General features: G+C 34.0%; 1 protein-coding gene and 1 pseudogene across 2 annotated transcripts in view; one reads left to right on the top strand and one right to left on the bottom strand.

Moving 5' to 3' along the window:
• The window catches only part of Bmt2 (base methyltransferase of 25S rRNA 2 homolog), an 87,127-nt gene that overhangs the window by 51,249 nt on the left and 13,598 nt on the right, over window positions 1–22,280 (bottom strand). For both annotated transcript variants that reach the window (XM_047562350.1, XM_047562351.1), the window contains exons 2-3: window positions 18,936–19,077; window positions 1,579–1,749 (exon numbers count right to left, since the gene is read on the bottom strand). In XM_047562350.1, the coding sequence (XP_047418306.1) occupies window positions 1,579–1,749; window positions 18,936–19,077 (313 nt within the window). The remainder of the gene's footprint in view (window positions 1–1,578; window positions 1,750–18,935; window positions 19,078–22,280) is intronic.
• On the top strand, window positions 7,327–9,363 carry LOC124991632 (bromodomain-containing protein 7-like; annotated as a pseudogene).

Here is a 22,280-nt window from a genome sequence, read left to right as displayed (position 1 = left end):
GTATAAAGAGATCAGATTTCACACATTAAGTTCAGGCAATTTACTAAAAGACCCCTACCTATCTTGGGGGAAAATCCAAATTGAAAGGTTTTATGCTGTATTATCAACAATGCCCAGTTTTCAACAAAAAATTGTGAGACAAGTAACAAAATATAAAAGTGTGGTCTAAACTCAGGAAAGAGAGGTAAATAGAAGTTTACTATTAGCACAAATGTTGGATTTAGAAGATAAGAACTTCAAGGCAGTGATTATAATAATGTTCAGCTGGGCCCATGCCTGTAGTCCCAGCTACTCTGAAGGCTGAGACATGAGGATTGCTTGAGTCCAGGGGCCTGATGCCTATGTGGGCAACACAGGACGACCCCACTTCAAAATAACAACAGAAACAAAACAAAACAAAACAAATGAACCAAGGTAAATGAAAAGAAAGAAACCATATTTAAAGAGAGAAAGGAAAATATGATGACAATGACTGTATAAATGAGAGATCCTCAATAATGAAATAGAGACTATAAAAAAGAAACACACAGACATTCTAGAGTTGATACTTTCCATATTAACCTGTATCGACAAAGTATAACTAAATACTTTCTTATGTTGGTCAACATTTTAAAAATATATTAAGAATGTCCAAAACATTTGAGATATGAGATGTTAAATTATTACACTTTATAAGATTTGCAGTAACATTTGTATAAAGGTAAAGTTGTTTTGTCTTTTCCTACTGAAACACTCAAATACTTTTTTCTTTCCACCACTTGGAAATATTATCTGTATACACTACAAGTCAAAATAAAATTATGGATATGATTAAAATAAAATAGAAGTATTCCTACTGAACTACTCAAAGATGTTAATTCATTTTTAAATGGAATTACTTTTAACTATATATTTCAACATGGTATAAAAGTAACAAAAGATAATGCTATGTTGATATTTACAGTTGATATTTACAGTTTTGGAATTTTTTAAGACTGTAATTTTACTTTCATTGTTAGTTTTTAGCATCTAACAATGTTTATAGAATTTTTTGAGTTTAGCATTTGTAGGCAATTAATAAAATATTACTTGATATCAAAAATCCCTTCTGGCACTAAGATACATAAATAAGTTTTATACTATTAACTGTCAATTGGATTAGAACACTCATGTACTTATGAAGTTTGTGCTTACATACATTATGATACATTATTAGCTGGCAGATTTTCAAATCAGAAAATAATGAACAGTTGGTACTATTAATAATCTTTCATTCTTTTCATGTATTTGTAATTTCTTAGTGAACAACTACTTTAAATTCAATGGTTTAACTAAATTTTCCTATTTTGATTCTTTGTATTATACAAATCATTTATTGTAACATCTAATAAGCTATTTTTTCTCATTTTTAGTGAGGACAACATACGCAACTGAACAATTCAGATATTTCTTAACATTATATGCTAGTTTTGTATTTCTCAGTTTAACATATTACCACAGGAGCAAGTAAAGGGCCCTCTACTTGGTATAAACCATACACTATTTTACACTAATGGCTACCTAGTATAATGTTAATTTAAGCAGAAAAAGTATACTTACTCAGTTATAAATTCAGGGTTTGTAAAGCTGAGGTTGGTTAAATGACCTTCAAGTTTAGAAGATTCATGCATGTTTAAGGCTGGAGTGGTCTTAGTGGCGAGTACAGCTCTTTTTTCATCTTTCTCAAGTGCTTTTTTCTTCCCACCATTTTGGAAATATTCTCTGCATACACTATAAGTCAAAATAAAGTTATATTTTAAAATTATGGATATGATTAATATAAAATGGAAGAAAGTATTAATCAACAGAGGAAACTTTCAAATTAAAAAGTTGTATTTTTAAATGTCCAATAGGCAAGTTTGAACAATTTGTAGCACTTTTAAATTGTTAAAATTGCTATGTAACATGGAAAGGTCATAGATTGTTTCATAAATAAAAAATGTTTTTCAGGAGTGTAGATATACCTGTGTATATTTTACTTAGTTTTAACTAAAACACAAGTCCCTCCAGCAAAGTTTAGATAACTATTATTGAGAGACAGCATCCAGAAATAATAATAGGCAGAGTTAATTTGGAGCTAGCTTTGCTGGTAGTAGATTTTTTTTTTAAAGGTTTATTTTGATTCATTAAAACAAAGTCAGGGGATCAACATATTAAGAGATCATTTTTCTTTTTATTTGCTTTAAGAGAGGTCTTCAACACTAGCTCAGGTAAAAATGGTATCATACCATGTTGGAAAAACCAAACTGATACTACTCTGTTCTCACACCATAACGACACGAAAATAATTCTGTAACCTAAAAGGTGTGGAACTTTCCCTTTACCAGCCAGCCCACCCAGCAAGCAACCAATTCTGCATAGGGTGAGGTATATGAAAAAGGGTGAGGAGATTGCATATCCTCTCCACACATGACATCTTCCATGGACCTCCATGTGTTCAGTTATCTGAAAGCCCTCAGAACCCTGTCCTCTTGGGCTTTTATGGAGACTTCCTTGCATACACTTGACTGAAGCATGCACAACAACACGAAAATGTGATTGGACAAAGAGTATGATCTAATTCTAATAGTCTAGGTCTGGAAACCCAGCAAGGCCTGAATTATTCTTGGCTTCTCTATGCATCATTTTCCCCTCCAGAGCATGGGGCAGGACCCTTATGAAATGAGGATGCTCTTATAACTTCCTATCAGACAACAGTATGGGAGAAAATTTCTTTATGGCCAACTTCAAGAAAGAAGGCAGGGGAAAATAAGCTTCTACAAAACTTCCTCCAGGAAGAGAAATTCTATTTTCAATGGTCTGCTCTGGAGAGGGAGTTATGAACAAGGAACCCCTGATGAAAGCTTATTAGATATCATAACAGCACACATGAAATTAAGGTGTAAGTCCAAACAGAAGTTTGAACATAACAGTGCTTTTTAGGTTAACACTTTGGAATTATTCCTCTCCATCAGTAAACCATTCATGTTTGTTCCAATTATTACACAATTAAAATACAGATTTTAAAGATGTATCATTTCAGCCCAGATAGTAAAGTCTGTATCATATTGCTATCCTGAATCAGAAACTGATGACTAGCATAGACTTATAAACAACTTTCTTAATACTTATGATGTACCTAAACTAATTATAGGATGAGTACAGTAAAACACCATGCCTAGACATGTAATGGGACAATAAAAATACCACAGGATCAACTCAAATATTTATTAGCCATTAAAGCAAGAAACAAAGGGAAAATGACTAGCAAGAACTAGCTCTACTGACAAGAGATACATACTGGAAAAAATTAACTGATAAAATAAACAAAACTAAAGGAGAGTGGAATCTGAACAAATTTTCTTTTAGATTTTTAAAATAAACCACATTATCATTTATTATTAGTAGTAGTAGTAGTAATAGAGGTAGTAGATTATGTAGTTTATACTTTAAAACAAAGTTAGACTATTTTTCTCCACAGACACTGCTTGTTAAAACTACAAAAACATATTGCAAGAAAAGATTAAAGAAAGAAGTAATCTACAATTGTATACAACAAGTAGAACTATGATTTAAGGGAAAAATATTCATTTTTCTCATATAGTATGCCATTAGCCCAACTTCAGTTTTGCTTAGTTTTTTGTATGTAAGACGTAAGACTTCTTTAATTTATCCTATGTAGATTTAGTGTTCACTCTAATTATATACAGGACTTGATAACCAAGTATTTTTTAAGTAACTATCATGTAGAGGACACTGACAATAACAAAATAAATGGTGATGACAAAGCAAATTGAAGACGACTACCCTCAAGAAGCTTAGACTCAAGTGGGCAGGTGGCACACACTCGTAATCTCAGGTAGTCAGGAAGCTGGGACAGGTCAAGTTAGAGGTCAGTCTGGGAAACTTAGGAGAACTCTGTCTCGAATGAATGAATGAATAAATGAATGAATGAATGAATGAAGGTCTGGGGGTGCAGCTCTGTAGTAAAGCACTTGCCTGGAATGTGCAAGGACCTGGGGATTGGATCCCAGCACCACGAAAAAAAAAAAAAAGAAGCTCAACTCGGAAAGAAGACAAATAATTATTTAACAAGTACAACTGAAGGAGAAAAGCAAAAACTTTTCATCAACTTGGAACCGTTATTAAAATGATGCCTTCATCATATAACATTTCATTAAGATTGAAACACAAGAGTAAAGAGCATGCTTACCTTTCCATTAGGTAGAACTACATAAAATTACAGATATTCAAAAGTTCTTGAGCCGTAAAAATTATAGTTTTAGGTGATTCAACCTAACAGATACTAAGAAATTTGGCAGGAAAATACATAAAGGTCTAGAATTCCAGGTTCTCAGAGAATAACAACAGTCATCTTAATTCCAATCGTCTACACACCCTCAGAAAAAAACAAAACAAAACCCTAATGACTAAAAAGAACAAATAAGTAGGCATAAATAGAACAAAACAGTGTATTTTACATGTAATTGGGAAAATAAAAGTCTAAGGCCAACTGAGTAGGCTTTGGAACCAAGTCAAAGTAGAGTCACATGAAGACTGTGTAAAAGAGTAAAGTACGATGAAAGCGGCAAAATCGCATGACCCCAACTAAGCCTCACCACCAAGAGAGTCCAACTCTAAATGGGGAAACCATAAGGTTAAGATTTGGGCCCTACTGAATCAAAACATCTGCAACTGGAAGTTCAAAGAAAGGAACCTGAAAAGTAGACAGGAAGGATTGCTGGCAAAGGAGAGAGTTTTGGGAAAGCAATGTTTGGAAGGGGGTCACCTTGGAAAAAGGGTAGTTATCTCTGGAGACATGATGATAAAGGGAAAAAATGAAGCAACAAAAGAATACTACTGAGATGTGTGGGGGTGTATGAAATAAGTAAGACCAAAAGAAGACACTATGGCTTTGCATTTCCATTCATAGCAAATGGATTTTGGGAATCAAAACACAAAGTAAGAGGGGCTGGGGTTGTAGCTCAGTGGTAAGAGTGCTTGCCTAGCACATGTGAGGCAGTGGGTTCTTAGCACCACATGTAAATAAATAAAATAAAGGTCCATCAACAACTAAAAAACTATTAAAACAAAGTAAGCCACCCAAACGCATACCTGTATATCTACAGAAACTTCAATACTGTAAACAATACAATAGAGAAAGTACCTAAAGTTCTTAACTTGGTATTCTATAGATTCAAAACAATCCCAAGCAAAATCCCAGTAATTTATTTTGTGGATACAAATCGATTCTATAGTTTATATGATGTATTTATCAGAGTTCTCTAGAGAAAAAGAACTCACAGAAGAAACTGATAGATCTCTCTCATACACACACACTCTCTCTCAATACCTATTTATTGAGAGACCCAGATACATACAGACATCTAGAAAGAGATTTATTATAAGGAATTGGTTGATGTGATTATGTCCTATGAGCTGTGTCTGTAAGGTGGAAAACCCGAAAGCAGGTACCGTAATTCCTGTCGAAGTCTAAGTGTAAAATTTCCAGTCCAAGTCTAAAGGTGTGCCAATGGTGCCAGTTTCCAATCTGAGGGTAGAACACTCATGTCTCAGCTCAAGCAGTCAGGCAGAGACAGGAGAAAGGGGAGGTGCAGGGAGATTTCCCTTTCATGTTCTGGTTCTATTCAAGTCTTCAATATAAGGGATATTGGCTGTTCATATTGGGGGTGTAGTCTGACTTACTTGGTTTACCATTTCAAATGTTAATCTTGCCAGAAACATCGTTAAAGACACAGTCAGCAATAATGTTTCCCCAAATACCTGGGGACCTCATGAGCTGGTCAAGTTGTGAATAATATTCCATAACACATAAAATTAACCATCCAATATGAAGAGGCAAAAGACCCAGAATAGCCAACATAATATTGAAGAAAAAGACCAAATTGGAAGATTAACACTATCAACTTCAAGACTTATAATAAAGCTACAGCAATCAGACAGTATAAAAGCAGTGAAAGAAGAGGCACTAGAGAAATGGAACAGAATAGAGACCTCGAAAAAAGACCCATTAAAAACTATAGTCAACTGAATTTTGACAAAGGCAATACAATGAGGGGGGAAAGTCAATCTTTTGAACAAGTTTGCTGGAACAACTGGACATCCACATGAAGAAATCTGGACACAGACCTTATACCTTTCACAAAAATTAACTCAAAATGGATTATAGACCTAAACATAAAAATGCAAAACTAGAAATTTCTAGAAAATGGCACAGAAAAAAGTATAGATGGCCTTGGGCATAGTGATAACCTTTAGATATAAGACCAAAGATACAACTGGATGAAGAAAAAAATGATAAGCTGGAATTTATTAGAATTCAATTTTTCTGCTCTGTAAAAGACATGATGTAGGATTCTTCTGAAAATATACCAAGGACTCACGACTCAACAAGAAAACAACCCCCCAAAATGGACAAAAGACCTAAATACACACCTCACCAAAGAAGATATGCAGATTAAAATTAGCATATAAAAAGATACTCAACGTCACATGTCACTAGGAAAGGCAAATTAAAATGACAGTGAGATGTTTACGTATCTATTAGAAGTACAGAACACTGAAAACACCAAATGTGTCAGAATGTGTAGCAACAGAAATGCTCATTCTTTGCTAGTGGAAATGCAAAATTGTACAGTCACTTTGAAAGACAGTCTCGCAGTTTAGGTTTTTTTATTTTTTTGTTTTTGTTTTAGTTTTTGGTACTGGGGATTGAACCAAGGCATGTTCTAGTACTAAGCCACACTGCCAGCCCCCTTTTAAAATATTTTCTTTAGAGACAGGGACTCACTGAATTGCTTAGAACCTAAATTGCTGAGGCTGGCTTTAAACTCATGATCCTCCTGCCTTAGCCTCTTGAGTCACTGGGATTATGCACCTGGTTTGATAAAAAAGCTAAGCAAACTTACCACACAATCATGCAATTATGATCCGTGGTGTCTATTCAAAGGAGTTAAAACTTTGTCTACACAAAAACCTACATACAGATGTCTATAATAACTTTATTCATAATTACTAAATCTTGGAAACAACCAAGATTTCTTTCCATGAGTGGATGGATTCATAAACAGTGGTACGTCCATACAACGGAATATAGTGTTAAAAACAAATGTGCAGTCGGGCTCCAACCACGTCTTGCGCGGGGTCTTCTCGTGAGGGTCCTTGCTCCGCTGGGCGCACGCTGTCCACTGCCTCACTGCTCCGGGTCTCGCGGGCCCCGCTCCCGCCCTCCACTTGCCTGGCCCGGACTGGAAGGGGGTTGCATGGCCTGGGCCTGGCTCGGGGTGGGGCACTGGGGCCCAGTCAGACATGGGCAAGAAGCACAAGAAGCACAAGTCAGATAAACACCTCTACGAGGAGTATGTGGGGAAGACTTTGAAGCTGGCCCTGAAAGTGGGAGGGAACGAAGTCACCGAACTCCCCACCGGCAGCTCAGGCACAACTGCAGCCTCTTCGAAGACAAAAACGATCATGACAAACACAAGGACAGAAAGCGGAAAAAGAGGAAGAAAGGAGAGAAGCAGGTTCCAGGGGAAGAAAAGGGAAGAAAATGGAGAAGAATCAAGGAGGATAAGAAGAAACGAGTTCGAGACCATGTGGAGAACGAGGCAGAAAAAGACCTCCAGGGTCATACCCCTGTAAGATTAGACTTGCCCCCTGAGAAGCCTCACAGGTCTTTAGCCAAACAAGAAGTAGAGCAGACACCCCTTCAAGAAGCTTTGAATCAACTGATGAGACAATTACAAAGAAAAGGCAAGTGCTTTCTTTTCATTTCCTGTGACTGATTTTTTTGCTCCTAAGCTATTCCATGATCATTAAACACCCCCATGGATTTTAGTACCATGAAAGAAAAGATCAAGAACAATGACTACCAGTCCATAGAAGAACTAAAGGATAACTCCAAACTAATGTGTACTAATGCCATGATTTATAACAAGCCAGAGATAATTTATTATAAAGCTGCAAAGAAACTTTTGCACTCAGGAATGAAAATTCTTAGCCAGGAAAGAATCCAGAGCCTGAAGCAGAACATAGACTTCATGGCAGACTTGCAGAAAACGCGAAAGCAAAAAGATAGAACAGATGCCTTACAGAGTGGGGAGGACGGCGGCTGCTGGTCACAAGATAGGGAAGACTCTGGAGATGCTGAAACACAAACCTTCAAAAGCCCCAATAAGGATAATAAAAAGAAAGACAAAGACGTGGAGAAGAAGCAACTCAGAAAGGGAACAGGAGCAGATTGACCGGGCCGCCCAGGAGTCTGGTGGAAGCTGACCCGGCAGCCAGCCAACAGTCAGTGCAAATTTTAAAGAAGAAAACCAGATGGTACAACAACATGGGACTTCTCCATCCCGTGGATTCCATTGTAGGAGAACCAGGCTACCGCCCTGTAAGACTGGGAATGACAACTGGAAGACTTTAGTCTGGAGTGAAAACCTTTCAGGGGTTCAGAGGATAAAAGGAACAAAGTAACCCATGTTATACTTGAATTGTGGACCCTACAGTTCAGTTCTTATGCCCCACATTATGACTCCACATTTGCAAATATCAGCAAGGATGATTCTGATTTAATCTACTCAACCTATGGGGAAGACTCTGACCTTCCAAGTGATCTCAGCATCTATGAGTTTTTGGCCACATGCCAGAATTATCCATATGTTATGGCAGATAGTTTACTGGATGTTTTAACAAAAGGAGGGCATTCTAGGACCCTATAGGAGTTGGAGATGAAGGCCAGGCTAGGACACTCAACACAGCAAAAGAAATGGAGATTACAGAAGTAGAGCCAGCAGTGTTTGGACTCTGCACTCATGACAGGCTCACAGCACTCAAAGCAGTAACAAACTTTGGCCCTCCAATTGAAGTTTTTGACTCTGAAGAGGCTGAAGTATTCCAGAGGAAACTTGATGATATGACGAGATTGCTCAGAGAGCTTTAGGAAGTTCAGAACGAGCAGCTGAGTACCAGACCCCCTCTGAATATGATCTGTCTGTTGGGTCCATCTCACAGAGAAATGAACCTCGCTCAACAGGTGACGAATAATCTTAAAGAACTTGCCCAGCAAGTAACTCCAGGTGACATTGTAAGCATGTATGGAGTTCAAAAAGCAATGGGATTTCCATTCCTTCCCCCATCATAAGAACAACTTTGTAGATTTAACAGAAGATTTTGAAGAACCTAAGAAGACTGATGTTGCTGAGTGTGGACCTGAAGCCACTGGTATTTGATTATAAATTATGTATACATTTTTTTTCATTCTGAGCTTGGAAATGCTTTTTAGAAGATATTAACTATTTGTAAATTGTGTTTTTAATTAAACTTTGGAACAGTTAATTTTAATGTTCCAGAGATTGTACTTCTATTAGATAATAAAAACTGAACCTGGGAAGAGTTAAAAAAAAAAAATGTGCCATGAAAAGACATGAAGGAACTTTAATTGCGTATTATTAAATAAAAGAAGTCAATCTTGAAAGGCTACTGTAGGATTCCAGCTATATAACATTCTGGAAAAGGAAATCTGTGAAGACAGTGAAAAAGTCAGTGGTTGCTGGGGAAAGGGAGATGCACAGATAGAAGACAGAGAATTTTTTTAAGGCAAAAGGAAAACTCTGTATGAAATTATAACTGTAGATACAAGTTACTAAACATTTTTCAAAATCCATAGAATGTACAATACCTAGAGTGAACCTAATGTAAATCATGGGTATTTGATGGTGATATTGTGTCAGTGTAGGTTCAAGAATTATAATAAATCCACTATTCTGCTGAGGATGTTGAAATTAGAGGAGTGTGCTTAAGGTAGGTTATATATGGAAACTCTGTTACTTTTTGTTCAATTTTACTATGAACCCACTGCTCTCAAAAATATGGTCTGTTTAAAAGAGAAAACAAAACAAAACAAAGACCTTGGGGTATCATGTATTTCCTAATGTATTACACTGAGAAAGATCCAACATTATGTACATGATATCCTTGCTAATAATATGCTTAACTTGAATGCAAACACAAAGAAACAACCATACAAATATAAATTGAGAGACAGTTTATTAAACTGACTTTAATTAAAATGGTCGTATTATAAAAGGATAAAAAAGCACATTATTATGAAAATTGGGGAAATTTAATTATGTATTTCATATTAGTTTATAGAATTATATTGATTTGGTTTCTTGATTGTCATAGCTGTATCGTTATATAGAAGAATGTTCTTATTCAGGAGTATAAGTCTTCTTGTTTCTGCAATCAACTCTCAAATGGTCCAGCAGAGAGCAAAGGGAAAAGATAATGGGGGAAGAGAAAGAAGAAGTGATAAAAAATAAGACTGAGTAACATTTTTTTGGAAAATGAATGAAGAAAGATGAGTCAAGAATCTTACATTCACACAAGCAGTGTAACTTGTAACAAAACTATAAAAAAATAAAAACCCAGCTTCTGATATGCAAGAACTCAAGAACATCACAACTGCAAGGTATTTATAAAGAAGGTAAAGTTTCTCCATGAAATGGAAGGAAACATTGGTTAAAAAAACTGGTAGTGAATAAAAGCATTAAATGGATACAAAAGGATACTTGATAATACTAAAGACAACAAATCACCCCTAAGATTGAACAGTTATGACTATTTAAGTGCAATTTATCATAGGAGGCATCTTTACAAATATAAGATGCATGGAGAAGCAGACACAACTCACAATAGGGAATTTAATATACCACTCTCAATAAAAAAATAAGTTACTGAAGTTGAAGTTCTGCAGAATATAAGACTTCACCTTATTACTAGAAGATGAACTTGCACTCAAATAGAAAATATAGCTCATTTTCTAGTGCTCATGGAATATTCACAAACATTAGCATATATACATATTAAATCTAAAGAAAACTACAGTAAGATCCATAAAAGAAAAACAAGATGGACAAAATTGTATATCACAATGCAATAAAACTAGAAGTAACTAAAATAAAAAATTCTATTCTATATGCAAATAAAAAATAAGGAACTCATGGGTAAAAGGTGAACTACTAATAAAAAGTCACAGATTTTCTTTTAAAAACTAACAATTATGAAAAGACTATACATCAGAACCTAAAGAATGTAACTAAAATAATGACCTAAGTTTCACACCCTTTAACATTTAAATCAACACAAACCTTTGAAGGAATACAAATGAAATAAACATTCAACTCAAAGGAGGATAAGAAATGAAGCAAAAGAAGGAAGATAATAATGAGTGAAAATCAGACAAGACCAACAAATACACAAACAGGCTCTTTATTTTGCATGACTTTTTTCTAGGAAAGTTATATATTTAGGAAACTAAGTATAAAATAGTTGTATTGGAAAATTTACTCAACCTGTCTCTGGCAGAAATGAAAAGTTTCAACAAAATGAAAATCCATAGATGAAATAGAGAAAAGTTATCAAAGAGTTACCTCATCAAAAAGCACCAGTCCAGGGCTGGTGATGTAGCTCAGTTGTAGATGCTTAGCACTGCAGGAGGCCCTGTGTTCAATCCCCAGCACCACCACCAAAAGAAATAGAAAAAAGAAAAAGAAAAGAAAGCACCAGTCCAATGAGGAATTTCACCAAGCCTTCAACAAACAGATGAACACCATATTAATCATGTTCTAATTTTCTGTATCTTACTATGTTTTCACATCTTTCTTGGTGGGTAGGGAAGGTATGCGCTTAGGAGACTGCACCTCCGAAGGCTATCAAATTTCTAAAGATAGTAAATCTTTTACCTGGGAGCACGTTTCTTATATTCAGGCCAATTATTTCCCTTATTAACTCCTGCACACCAAGTTAATAACCCCCTCCCCTAATCAATCCAGGACCATGTTCCAGACAGGAAAGGAGAGTCCCTTAAATATTAGCCCAAAGTTGGCAACTTATGAAATGGGAACGCTCCTTATGTATTACTGTGAAATGAATAGCGCAGTTATAGGATAGACAAGAGAAACAGAATTAGTCAAATTAATTGAAGAGGAAGAAATGAAAATCTGTGTATTTACAGATGATAGGATGAATAACTAGTTAAGAAAATCCATCATAAACTAATGCAAACAGCAACAGAATTCATAAATGGTACAATGTAAAAAATACAAAATATCAAAACCATCCACACACACACATACACAAAAAACAACCCATTAGAATACAAAATGGGAGGGAAGATCACAAGCACTAGAAGAAAATATGAGTTGAGTAATGAAAGGAATTCCTATATTCTGAAAATCAAGAAAGTTTTTCTTTTTATATTTTTAATTTTCAACTGATACTGTAATTATACATATTTATGGGTACAATATGACATTTCAATACAAGTACAAAATGTATAATGATTATATGGTTATATGTATAATATATAAATCCTTTCCAAGATGATAAAAACCTAAAAACAATGACTATATAAAAGCAGAAATCTTCTGCATGGCAAAAGAAAAACCGGCATGGAAGAGATATAAACAAAATCAAAGACAAGACACACATTCTGTAAATTATATAAAAAGCTATAAAAATCAAAATAAAAGGAACCCAAAAACAATAGAAAAAAATAGGTAAAATATATGATCACCTAACTCACAGGAAAAAATGTGAATAAATGATTTCTAAATATATGAAAAGGTACTCAATCTCATTCATGAGAGAAAAGTAAAATAAACCCTCATGGACATACCAAAAGCTGTCTATCACACTGACAAAAATTCAAAAGTTGGGTAATACATAGGCATTCACATTCTTCTGTTGGTGGGATTGCAAAATAATAACCTCTATGGAGGACAATTTGTCAATATCTAACAAAATCACAAATGCCCATGTTCTATCCTGCAATTCCACACCTAGGAATCTATAACAACACAATGCAAAAAATATGAAAGGGACAAATACAAAGTTATTCATAATAGCACTATTTGTAACAGCAAAAGTTTATAAATAACTCACGAAAACAAGGAACATATCTATATTCCTGTGATGGTTAATTCTGGGTGTCAACTGGATTCAGACCCTGCGTGTCCAGATAATTGGTCAAATGTTATTCTAGGTGTTTCTTTAAGGATGTTTTTGGATAATAGTTTAAACTGGCAGACTGAATAAAGTAGAATACCCTTCCTAAAGTGAGTGGGCCTCATCCAATCAGTCAAAGGTCTGAAGAGAATGAAAAGGTTGACTCTTCCTTGAATAATCAGAGAATTCCTCTTGCTTGACTGCCTTCAAACATGCATTAGTTTTATCTGGCCTTCAAGCTTAAGCTGAAACACTGGCTCTTCCTCTGTCTTAATGGTCTTTGGACTGGCATTCCACTATTAGTTCTTACGGATCAATACCTTGCTGTCTTACCCTGTGTTTTAATCAGCTTTTGTCTCACTGTGACCAAAACACCAAACAAGAACAACTTAGAGGAGTAAAAGTTTATTTGGGGTTCATGGTTTCGGAGATCTCAGCTCATAGTTGGCTGACTCCATTGCTCTAGGCTGAAGAAGAAACAGTAAATCATGGGGGAAGGACCCCATGGAGGAAAGCTGCTCAGCTCATGGTGAGGTCAGGAAATGAGGGCATAGAGAAAGATGCACGCTTCCAGGGAAAGCCCCTAGAGATGATCAATCTCTTCCAGCTGTACCCCACCTATCCTAGTTCATCCATTTAAACTAGGATGAACTGATTAGGTTACAGCTCTCACAATCCAATCACTTTATCTATGACTATTCCTACATTAACACAAGAGCTTTTGGGGGGACACCTCACATCCAAACTCTGCATATCTTGGAACTTGAGAATTTCCATAATTATATGAGCCAATTATTTATAATAAATCTCTTAACACACACACACACACACACACACACATTGTATTGTTTCTCTGGAAACCCCTTACTAACACAATGCAAAATGGAATGATCTCCATGATGTTATTAAGTGAAAAGATAGAGAACAGCACATAGCATGCTACTACTTATAGAGATAAGAAAGAGTGGATATACGCGTGTGTGTGTATGTGTGTGTGTGTATGCGCACACTCGTGTTACTGTAAGTTTGCTTATTTTTGCAAAAAAGAAACGTAGAATACATAAGAAACAGAACACAGGGATAAATAAAGAAAATGGAAAGGAACTTTGAGTATATCTTTTTACAAAGTTATGACTTTTGAATCACATAAAGATTTTATATCCTCCAAAATTAAAAGCAAAAACCTATAAAACTGAAAATGAAAAGAAACAAATTGTATAGCATATTGATAACTTACATATAGAAAAGAACTGTGTCAAGCAACTTTTAAGTAGAGTATGTATTTTAAACCTTGGTGGGATGTTCCAACAATAAAATAACTGCAAAGAAATCTTAAACTTCATTCATTTTATTTTTAGAAGATTGATATTGCAAGTTTGAAACCATTTTATGTAAATTGTAGGATAAAATGAATGTGTTGATGTTATTTAGAACTAAGTCTTTCAATGTGCCAGAGGAGATACAAATACAAAAGTTAAGCAAAAGCTGAAATATTTACATATAAATAATGAGATATCCTGGCAATGAACCTGATTTAAAAACCTGATACTAAGATTCAAGATACTAAAACACACAGATTCATTTTGTAATGGATAGACAGTGTTCAAAGGTGATATCAGAACAAAAAAACACTTCTGACTAGTTATCACTGACTACATATGAAATTATATTAATGCCAAAAACAAAAAAGAAAAAACAATGACTGATAAAAAATGGAATAAAAACCCAAAAAGGTACAGTGAAACTTCAAAAAAATTTATTTTTAAAAACCTCACTGGTCTAATTATAATTGACTACTGGACACTAATTACTTATTGTGAAAATTGTTAACAGAAAGAACTATACATATATTATATATATTTTTTCATTACCCAGTCTTTCTGAATAACATGTAATCATCCTCTATTCATAAAGGAAATCCCTTAGTTTACAAATAATGCCAACTAATAAATGTCAAGAAATGAAATAAATTAAAAAATCATTTTGCTATAGTAAATGAAATAGTCAATAAATAGAAATAAGCATGATTGAAAGACTCTTAGGAGAATCGATCCACAAGCTAAAATGCCACTCTACACATTACTAGTTAACTACAAAAAGAAAAGTTTAATGACAGGACCTAGTAGATACTGCCTTTACCAAATGATAACATTTACCATTTCTAATGGTAGACAACCTAACAATAAGAACCTGTCATATTATGTAAGTACAAAATGTCACCTAATTTTTTTTTTGCAAAAATATTGATCTGTATCAACTCTCTAGATTCGATTTTCAGTTTTCAAGAATTAAATGAGATTGAGGAAGTATTTAAGTGGCACCATGAGAAAATTAGATAAATTTTCTAAATATCTAATTAGATAAATCCTGAATGTAAGACATAAAACTAATTTTAGATTAGGATACCGATAATCACGACAATCCTCTAGTTCTTCTGTAACTCGAAAAAAATAATCTCTTAAAAAGAAATCAAGAGAGATAAGGATGTAAAAGGTCTAAAAGAATCCAATTTTTGTTAGCCTTTCCTAAAGAGACAACAGCCACTGGCAGCATTTGTTGAAATAATAGATGAGCAGCAAAGGATAGAGTCTTCCAGGGTTATCAGAATCTGCTGGATTAGAAGAAAACCAACAGAGCTTTTGAAGGATGTTTAGCTGATGTGAAAGACTGGAATCTTTAAGAAATTCAAGTATATAGAGAACTACTACTCTCTATTCTTGTCCTAATTCCCTCTAGAAGTCTATTTACAAGTATGTGAAAGCTGGAGTAGCACAGAAGACTGGGAATGGGACTACAGAGGAGAAAAATATCTCTGCACTCTTTCTTGGGTTTACATCCCAAGGCTGTGAAAGGGAGTTGCTCACATAACATACACAGAACAAGATTCGCTCTCAAAGTTATTTGAAACCAGAAGTGAACTAACACTATCTAAATAGGCAATCCATCTCCAAACCAGCGTGTAACTACTGATGGGATCGAAGTGGTCACTCTCTCATCCTAGCTGGCTGTCAGGGAAAAAAAAAATATGTCCTTTCTGGGGAAAAATAATATTTATACCAGTCTTTTCTAAACATAATGCCAGTATTAAAAAACCACCACACATACAAGCAAGCAGGAAAAAAATTTACTTATAATCAAAAGAAATAGAGTTGAAAGAAACAGACCTACAGATAAACCATGTTATAATAAGCAGAGATGACCTTAAAAGTAACTACTATAAATTTGTTTAAACAAAATAGAAAATAAGCCACAATAAGTGAATACAGAGAACTTTAATTTTAAAAAGTTCAAAAAAAGTACCAAATAATTATTATAGAAAAATTGAGAAAAAAATGGTATATTATAAACACCTCTGTTGGTAATTGATAGAATAAGCCAAAAAGAAAAGAAGTGAAAATATACAGAATATTTGAACAGAGCTCTTAACCAGTTTAAATCAACAATCTCAAAACACAGAATGTAGGACCTTCTGCGGAACTAACATTTGTTTGAAAAGTGTCATGGAAAACAAAAACAAGAATTTAAAGAGATGTAACTATCGAGTGCAATACATGAGCCCTAGTTGGATTTTATGAACTAAATATTTTAGGAAATTAATAAATTATTAATAACATAATGATGTTACTGTGGTTATTTAGAAAATATTTCTTTCTTAGGAGATGTGATGAGGAAAGAAATATCATGTTATCTGCAACTTTCAAATGGTTCACATAAGAGTGTGTTTATGTGTAAAGATAGCAAATTAATTTATAGAAGGTGTAGGTATTATCTTTACTTTTTTTTTCCCCCTGTACTAGGGTTGAATCTAGGGACCTTGTGCATGCCAGGCAAGCACTCTCAAACTGAGCTACATCCTCAGCCCTTTTTAAATTTTGTCTTAAGACAGGGTCTTGTTAAAATTGCCCAAGCTGGCATCCTGCCTCAGTCTCCTGAGTAGCAGGATTATAGGTATACATCTTGCCTGATTTTTTTTCTAATTTTTAATTACTTCATATTACATATTAAATTTCATTATGCTCATAAAGGAAATACTATATTGAATTCTTCCAGTTAAATAGTCAACAAAATAGTAGCAGGGTAATGTCAATGAGGCTTACCTCACATACCAAATGCACTTGATAATTATATACCTTTAAATTCTTGTTTCTGTTTTCCAGAACACTTGCTTTTTGGGTACTGGGGATTTAACCAAGGGGGCACTTTACTGCTGAGCTATAACCTAAGCCCTTTTAAAGAAATTTTTTTATTTTGAGGCAGGGTCTCCCCAAGTTGGTTAAGGCCTTGCTAAATTGCTGAGGTTGGCCTTAAACTTGCAATCCTCCTGTCTCAATCTCCCAGGTCACTGGGATTACAGGCATTCACCACTGAACCTGGCTCACAAGACTCTTTGGATAAATGTAGGTTCTGCAGAAGATTTCCACATTCTAGATATGTATATATGTAATATGCATATTTATTAAGTAACATACCTTGCCACTGTTCTTTTTTCACAGTTTACCTGAATTACTTTTTTCACCAGTTTGCCCTAAAAATGACCTCTTTCAGAACACATGCAGATACAATAATTCTTGATAAAACATAAATCCAAGGGTGGGAAGAGAAGAGGGAAGTAAAAGGCAGATTCATTATACAAGCAGAAGATAAGAACAAACACTCCTATGAGACTACTATGTATCAAGTCCATTTAAGAAATAAAGTTTGAGGGCTTGTCTGCTATATCAGAATACTAATGTAAAAGCAGTATTGCTAAAAGCCAAGAATGGTGGCCTTAGACTGTAACAGTGCTGATTTCTTGACTGGATTACATTATTTTTTTTCCTGTTACGAAGGAAATACTTGGCTCACCTTATTTTGTTTTTACGCTTGATGAAGAAAATGGATAATCTGTAGAACAGATTTATAACTATTTTTCCTCTAGAACCAACAAAGAAAATCATTTAATTCCTAGTAGCCCATCTCCTGTTTTTCAGCTCCTTCCTTAGTTGCCCAATTCACTGTTACTCTGACTCTACAACCCACTGTTAACACCTCTTCACTGCTCTCGCTCACCTCACATGTTTTAACTCCTTTCTTACCTGATCATCAAAATCACCTCAGTGTACATACACATCATCTCCCTTGCCCTGCTTGAGTCAGTATATTTATCTGAATATTAATTTAGTACACTGTGCTATCTATTCACTATCTAATTTTCAAAGAAAATTGTTTAACTTTGTGCTTTGATTAGTGCAGCAATCTTCTAACTGGTTTCCTTATACCTTTATCATTCCTATCGCATTATCTTAACAAGGCAATTACAAATTCTTGACATACTATAAAAGGTTAATAAAATGTCTTTTCTTCTGTCACAATATCCAATAACTTCCTGTCTCACTCAGAATAAAAGCAATAGTGAAAAAATTCAGAATTTTAAAACTTTTAAGATATTTTTAAATATTAAGTTTAAGTATTCACTTTTATTGAATCCAAATATAGTTATCTCAAGAAATTTCTATAATTTATTATGCATGTCAAGTATTAAGTCCTATTTTAAAATGTTTAAATCTTATTAAAAGTCTTATTAAATTTTCCATCTTAATGTTCAAATATGCTACATGTATTTAAAAACCATATTTCAAAAAATTTAAACAGAAAGTTAAAAGCTATGTCAAAGAAAAACATTTTCACTGAAAAAAATAAATGAAATAAACCTAGGAAAAGTGAAGCAAGTGAGAAAAGAGGTTGTTTAAGTGACATTATCTATTTTTTTGTTCATTCCATGTTTTTTATTGGTGCATTATAGTTGTACATCTGTTTAAAAATATTTCTTGTTTTCCATTTTGGTGCAATGAATTATACATAGCATTATTTAAGAGTAAAAAGTTTAAAGAATACATCAGAAATCAAAAATGTTAGTTTATAAGAACACTCACCTACAACACCATTCAATGCGACCTTCACCTTCACAGGTTTTTGCCCAATGATTATCTGCCAAATTTTTCATTGCAACAGCATATTCACAAAGTGTTTCCTCATCTTCACAGTGTTCTCGCCAGATCTTATCAAAATCTCCCACTAAAAACAAAGAAAAACATACTGAGTTAATTTTGCTTAAACATGTGTAACCTAATTTCACTAAAATCTAAAAGTTTAAAAATAAGTAAAAGTTCCTTTGTGTAAATGGATGCATCATTTCTATTATGATGATTTGATAAATTTTACCATTTTGAACAGATGGATTTGTAAGTCAAATACAACTGATAAAATATAAATCAATATATGAGTTATTGGTTCATAAACCAAAGACACACTGATAGTGGACAACTGATGGCTGGGCAGTCAAGCATTAATTTTCTTATGACCTTGCAGGAATAGGACAGAAACACTTAAATTTGTTTCTTGGTTGTTATTTTCTTAGATCTCTATATACTTATCATGTCCCTATATTTATTATAAAGGGACTGCTAGGTGAGAAGACAACATAAATTAACAAGCAAATAAATATTTTTATTCACACAGTTGGATTTGCTCTTAGACATACTGTAAATAATTATAATCTAATCCTAAGGTTAAAACGTTGCTTGAAAGAATTTAAAAGTTTCTCCAAAGATTTTAGCTATTATAAGTGTTCTAAATAAAAACTATAAGCTCACTACATTACCTATCCAGCTACCACTGTTTTAGAAAATTAAATCAGTCATTACATGTAATATAAAATTTGAAATATCACAATGAAGACTGATAAATAACATCTGGGGAATGATTTGTCCAAATAAAGAACATTAACACAACTTTAAAGGTAAAAAATAAACAAAAGTTATCAGGGTAGCTTCACTCAATGTCCCTCAGAGACATGTCTTGCCAGAACAAATTGAAAAATATAAGAGATGCCAGGCGAGAGGTGGAGCACACCTGTAATTTCAGTGACTCAGGAGGCTGATATAGGAGGATTGCAGGTTTGAGACCAGCCTCAGCAAATTAATGAGAGCCTAAGCAGCTTAGTTAGACCCTGTCTCAAAATAAAAAGGGCTGGAGATATGGTTCAGTGATAAAGAGCCTTCAGGTTTCAATCCCCAGTACCAAAAAACAAAAAAAAGGTGAACAGAACAGCCAAATGAGGAGATAGTCATTATGCCAGAGGTCAGAGATCTTTCTTCAAGCAAAATTATTGAATTTCAACTTAAAGAGATTTTTTTAACAGAAAATAAATTACAGTAATAACTGACACATCTAAACTAATGTAGAAATCTTCCAATGAATCCCATTACCTGACTATTTTAGGCTCACAGTCTAATAAGTTCTGAGTTGAAAAATCTACCATTAGCTTTCTAGTTTGACCAAGTACAGAAAGAGAAGTATGGATACAAACACTCCCCGTACACACACTATTCAGTTAAAATGACTGCAGTAGAAGTTGCAGCCTGAATACTAACTTTAAACCTCAAATATAAGGTTTAATATGTGTGTGTGTTGTGCATTTAAATACTAATATTTCCATTAATCATTAATATTTGTGTAGTGATAGGACTGTCAATTTTTATACAGTGCACTGGCATTATCTGTCAACTAATTTTTTTCTAAATTCTCAAACAAAAATTTTTTCTAAATTCTCAAAAATCCCTCAATTTTAGGAACATCTTTCAGATGTAGCTATCAAATCTCTAAATAGAGGTACAGGATGTCCTCAAACAATGTTTTGATTAATAATTCTTTCATAAACCTATTGCAATTCATAACACTATTCCTGACTTTATCCATCAGCTTTGATACTAAATGGTTCAGTAAGGTACAGGATAATTTGAAAGGTGCTTTATGTTTTGTTGAGATCAATATCAACTCTAAAAGGCCCTTTGTTTGAACTTTTTCCACAGCCCTATATAATGTACATATTATATTATTCAAGTTAAACAAAAGCTATATGATCAAATATATTTCAGAAAAGCTATGTTTAACACAAACTGAGTTTCTTTCTGATAGACTTACTTTCTGATAGAAAATACAACTGAAGACAAAGACTAGATTAGAAGTACTTATATCTGGGAGAGAACTCCAAGTGACAGGAGCAAGAAAGTACACAGAAAGACCAGAAAAGAGAAAAAGTTAATAGCACAAGGGTACATTACTGAAATTGATGCTGTGGGTGACTGAGAAGAATACATAAAGCTTCTGGGATTGTACACCTAAAAGATGGGAAGCTGGAGTATTTAATTAGTTCCTATCATACATGAACCAACAATTGTTAACAACCAGTTAGTCTGCACGTAGGTATTGAATAAGGGGACATTCTCATTGGGCTTTAGCAGTGTTACAGAAAGGAAGAACAGAAAAGTAGCATATATTTTATTGTATATGTTATGTTGAAACTCAATTTATTCTATAATTACCAACTGGCTAAAAGATACAAAGACAGGGCTGGGGAGATAGCTCAGTCGGTAGAGTGCTTGCCTTGCAAGCACAAGGCCCTGGGTTCGATCCCCAGCACCGCAAAGAAAAAATAAAAAAAGATACAAAGACAACCATAAATATACAGGAACTACTACTCTACAACCTTTTAGACAACCTACGGGTTTTTACATTCAATAAAAATTACATTAAATACTTCTATATGGAGTTTTAAGACTTACTGTGAGCTCCACTGATGTTTTAAGGGAGAGTTAAAAATTTGTAGACTTATTCAATTGAAACTAATTATATACAACTTCAATTTTTAATGTTTTCATTAACAGTAGAGTCTACACAATGGTGTGCTGACCCTGGTAATTGTTGTGATTGGTAAATGTACACTTAAATATATAATTGAGAATAAAACAATTTAATATATTTTTATTCTTTTCAACAGACACTTGCTAAAAAAATACTGTTAAGCACTATAGAGAATAATAAAGCTAATGAGCACACACTAGCAATCAAAAGGAAGGAGAACAACATGTAAATCAAATGTAGTAGATAATACAATAAAAGAGACACATGGAAAAGAGACATGTTCCATATGATATCCAGGACCCAGAATTTTAATTCAAGTATTTGTTCAACAAAAATGTATCAAATCCCAGCTACTAGGTATGCATTATGCTACATGTCTGGCAGTTACAGAGTTGAACAAAAACAGTTGTAAGTTATGCCCCTTAGTTATAAGAAAATTCTACTTTTGGAATACCTAGAAAGCTTAATGAGGTATTATTTTGAATAAATATGATTATTAAACAAAACAAAATGGGAAAGATTAAGTTTTTCATAAAGGCTTATAATTTTTTACAATATTTAAAATAATATATTCA

The sequence above is a fragment of the Sciurus carolinensis genome, chromosome 8 (genome assembly GCF_902686445.1).
Source record: "Sciurus carolinensis chromosome 8, mSciCar1.2, whole genome shotgun sequence".
NCBI lineage: Eukaryota > Metazoa > Chordata > Mammalia > Rodentia > Sciuridae > Sciurus > Sciurus carolinensis.
This window is presented reverse-complemented; position numbering and strand designations above follow the sequence as displayed.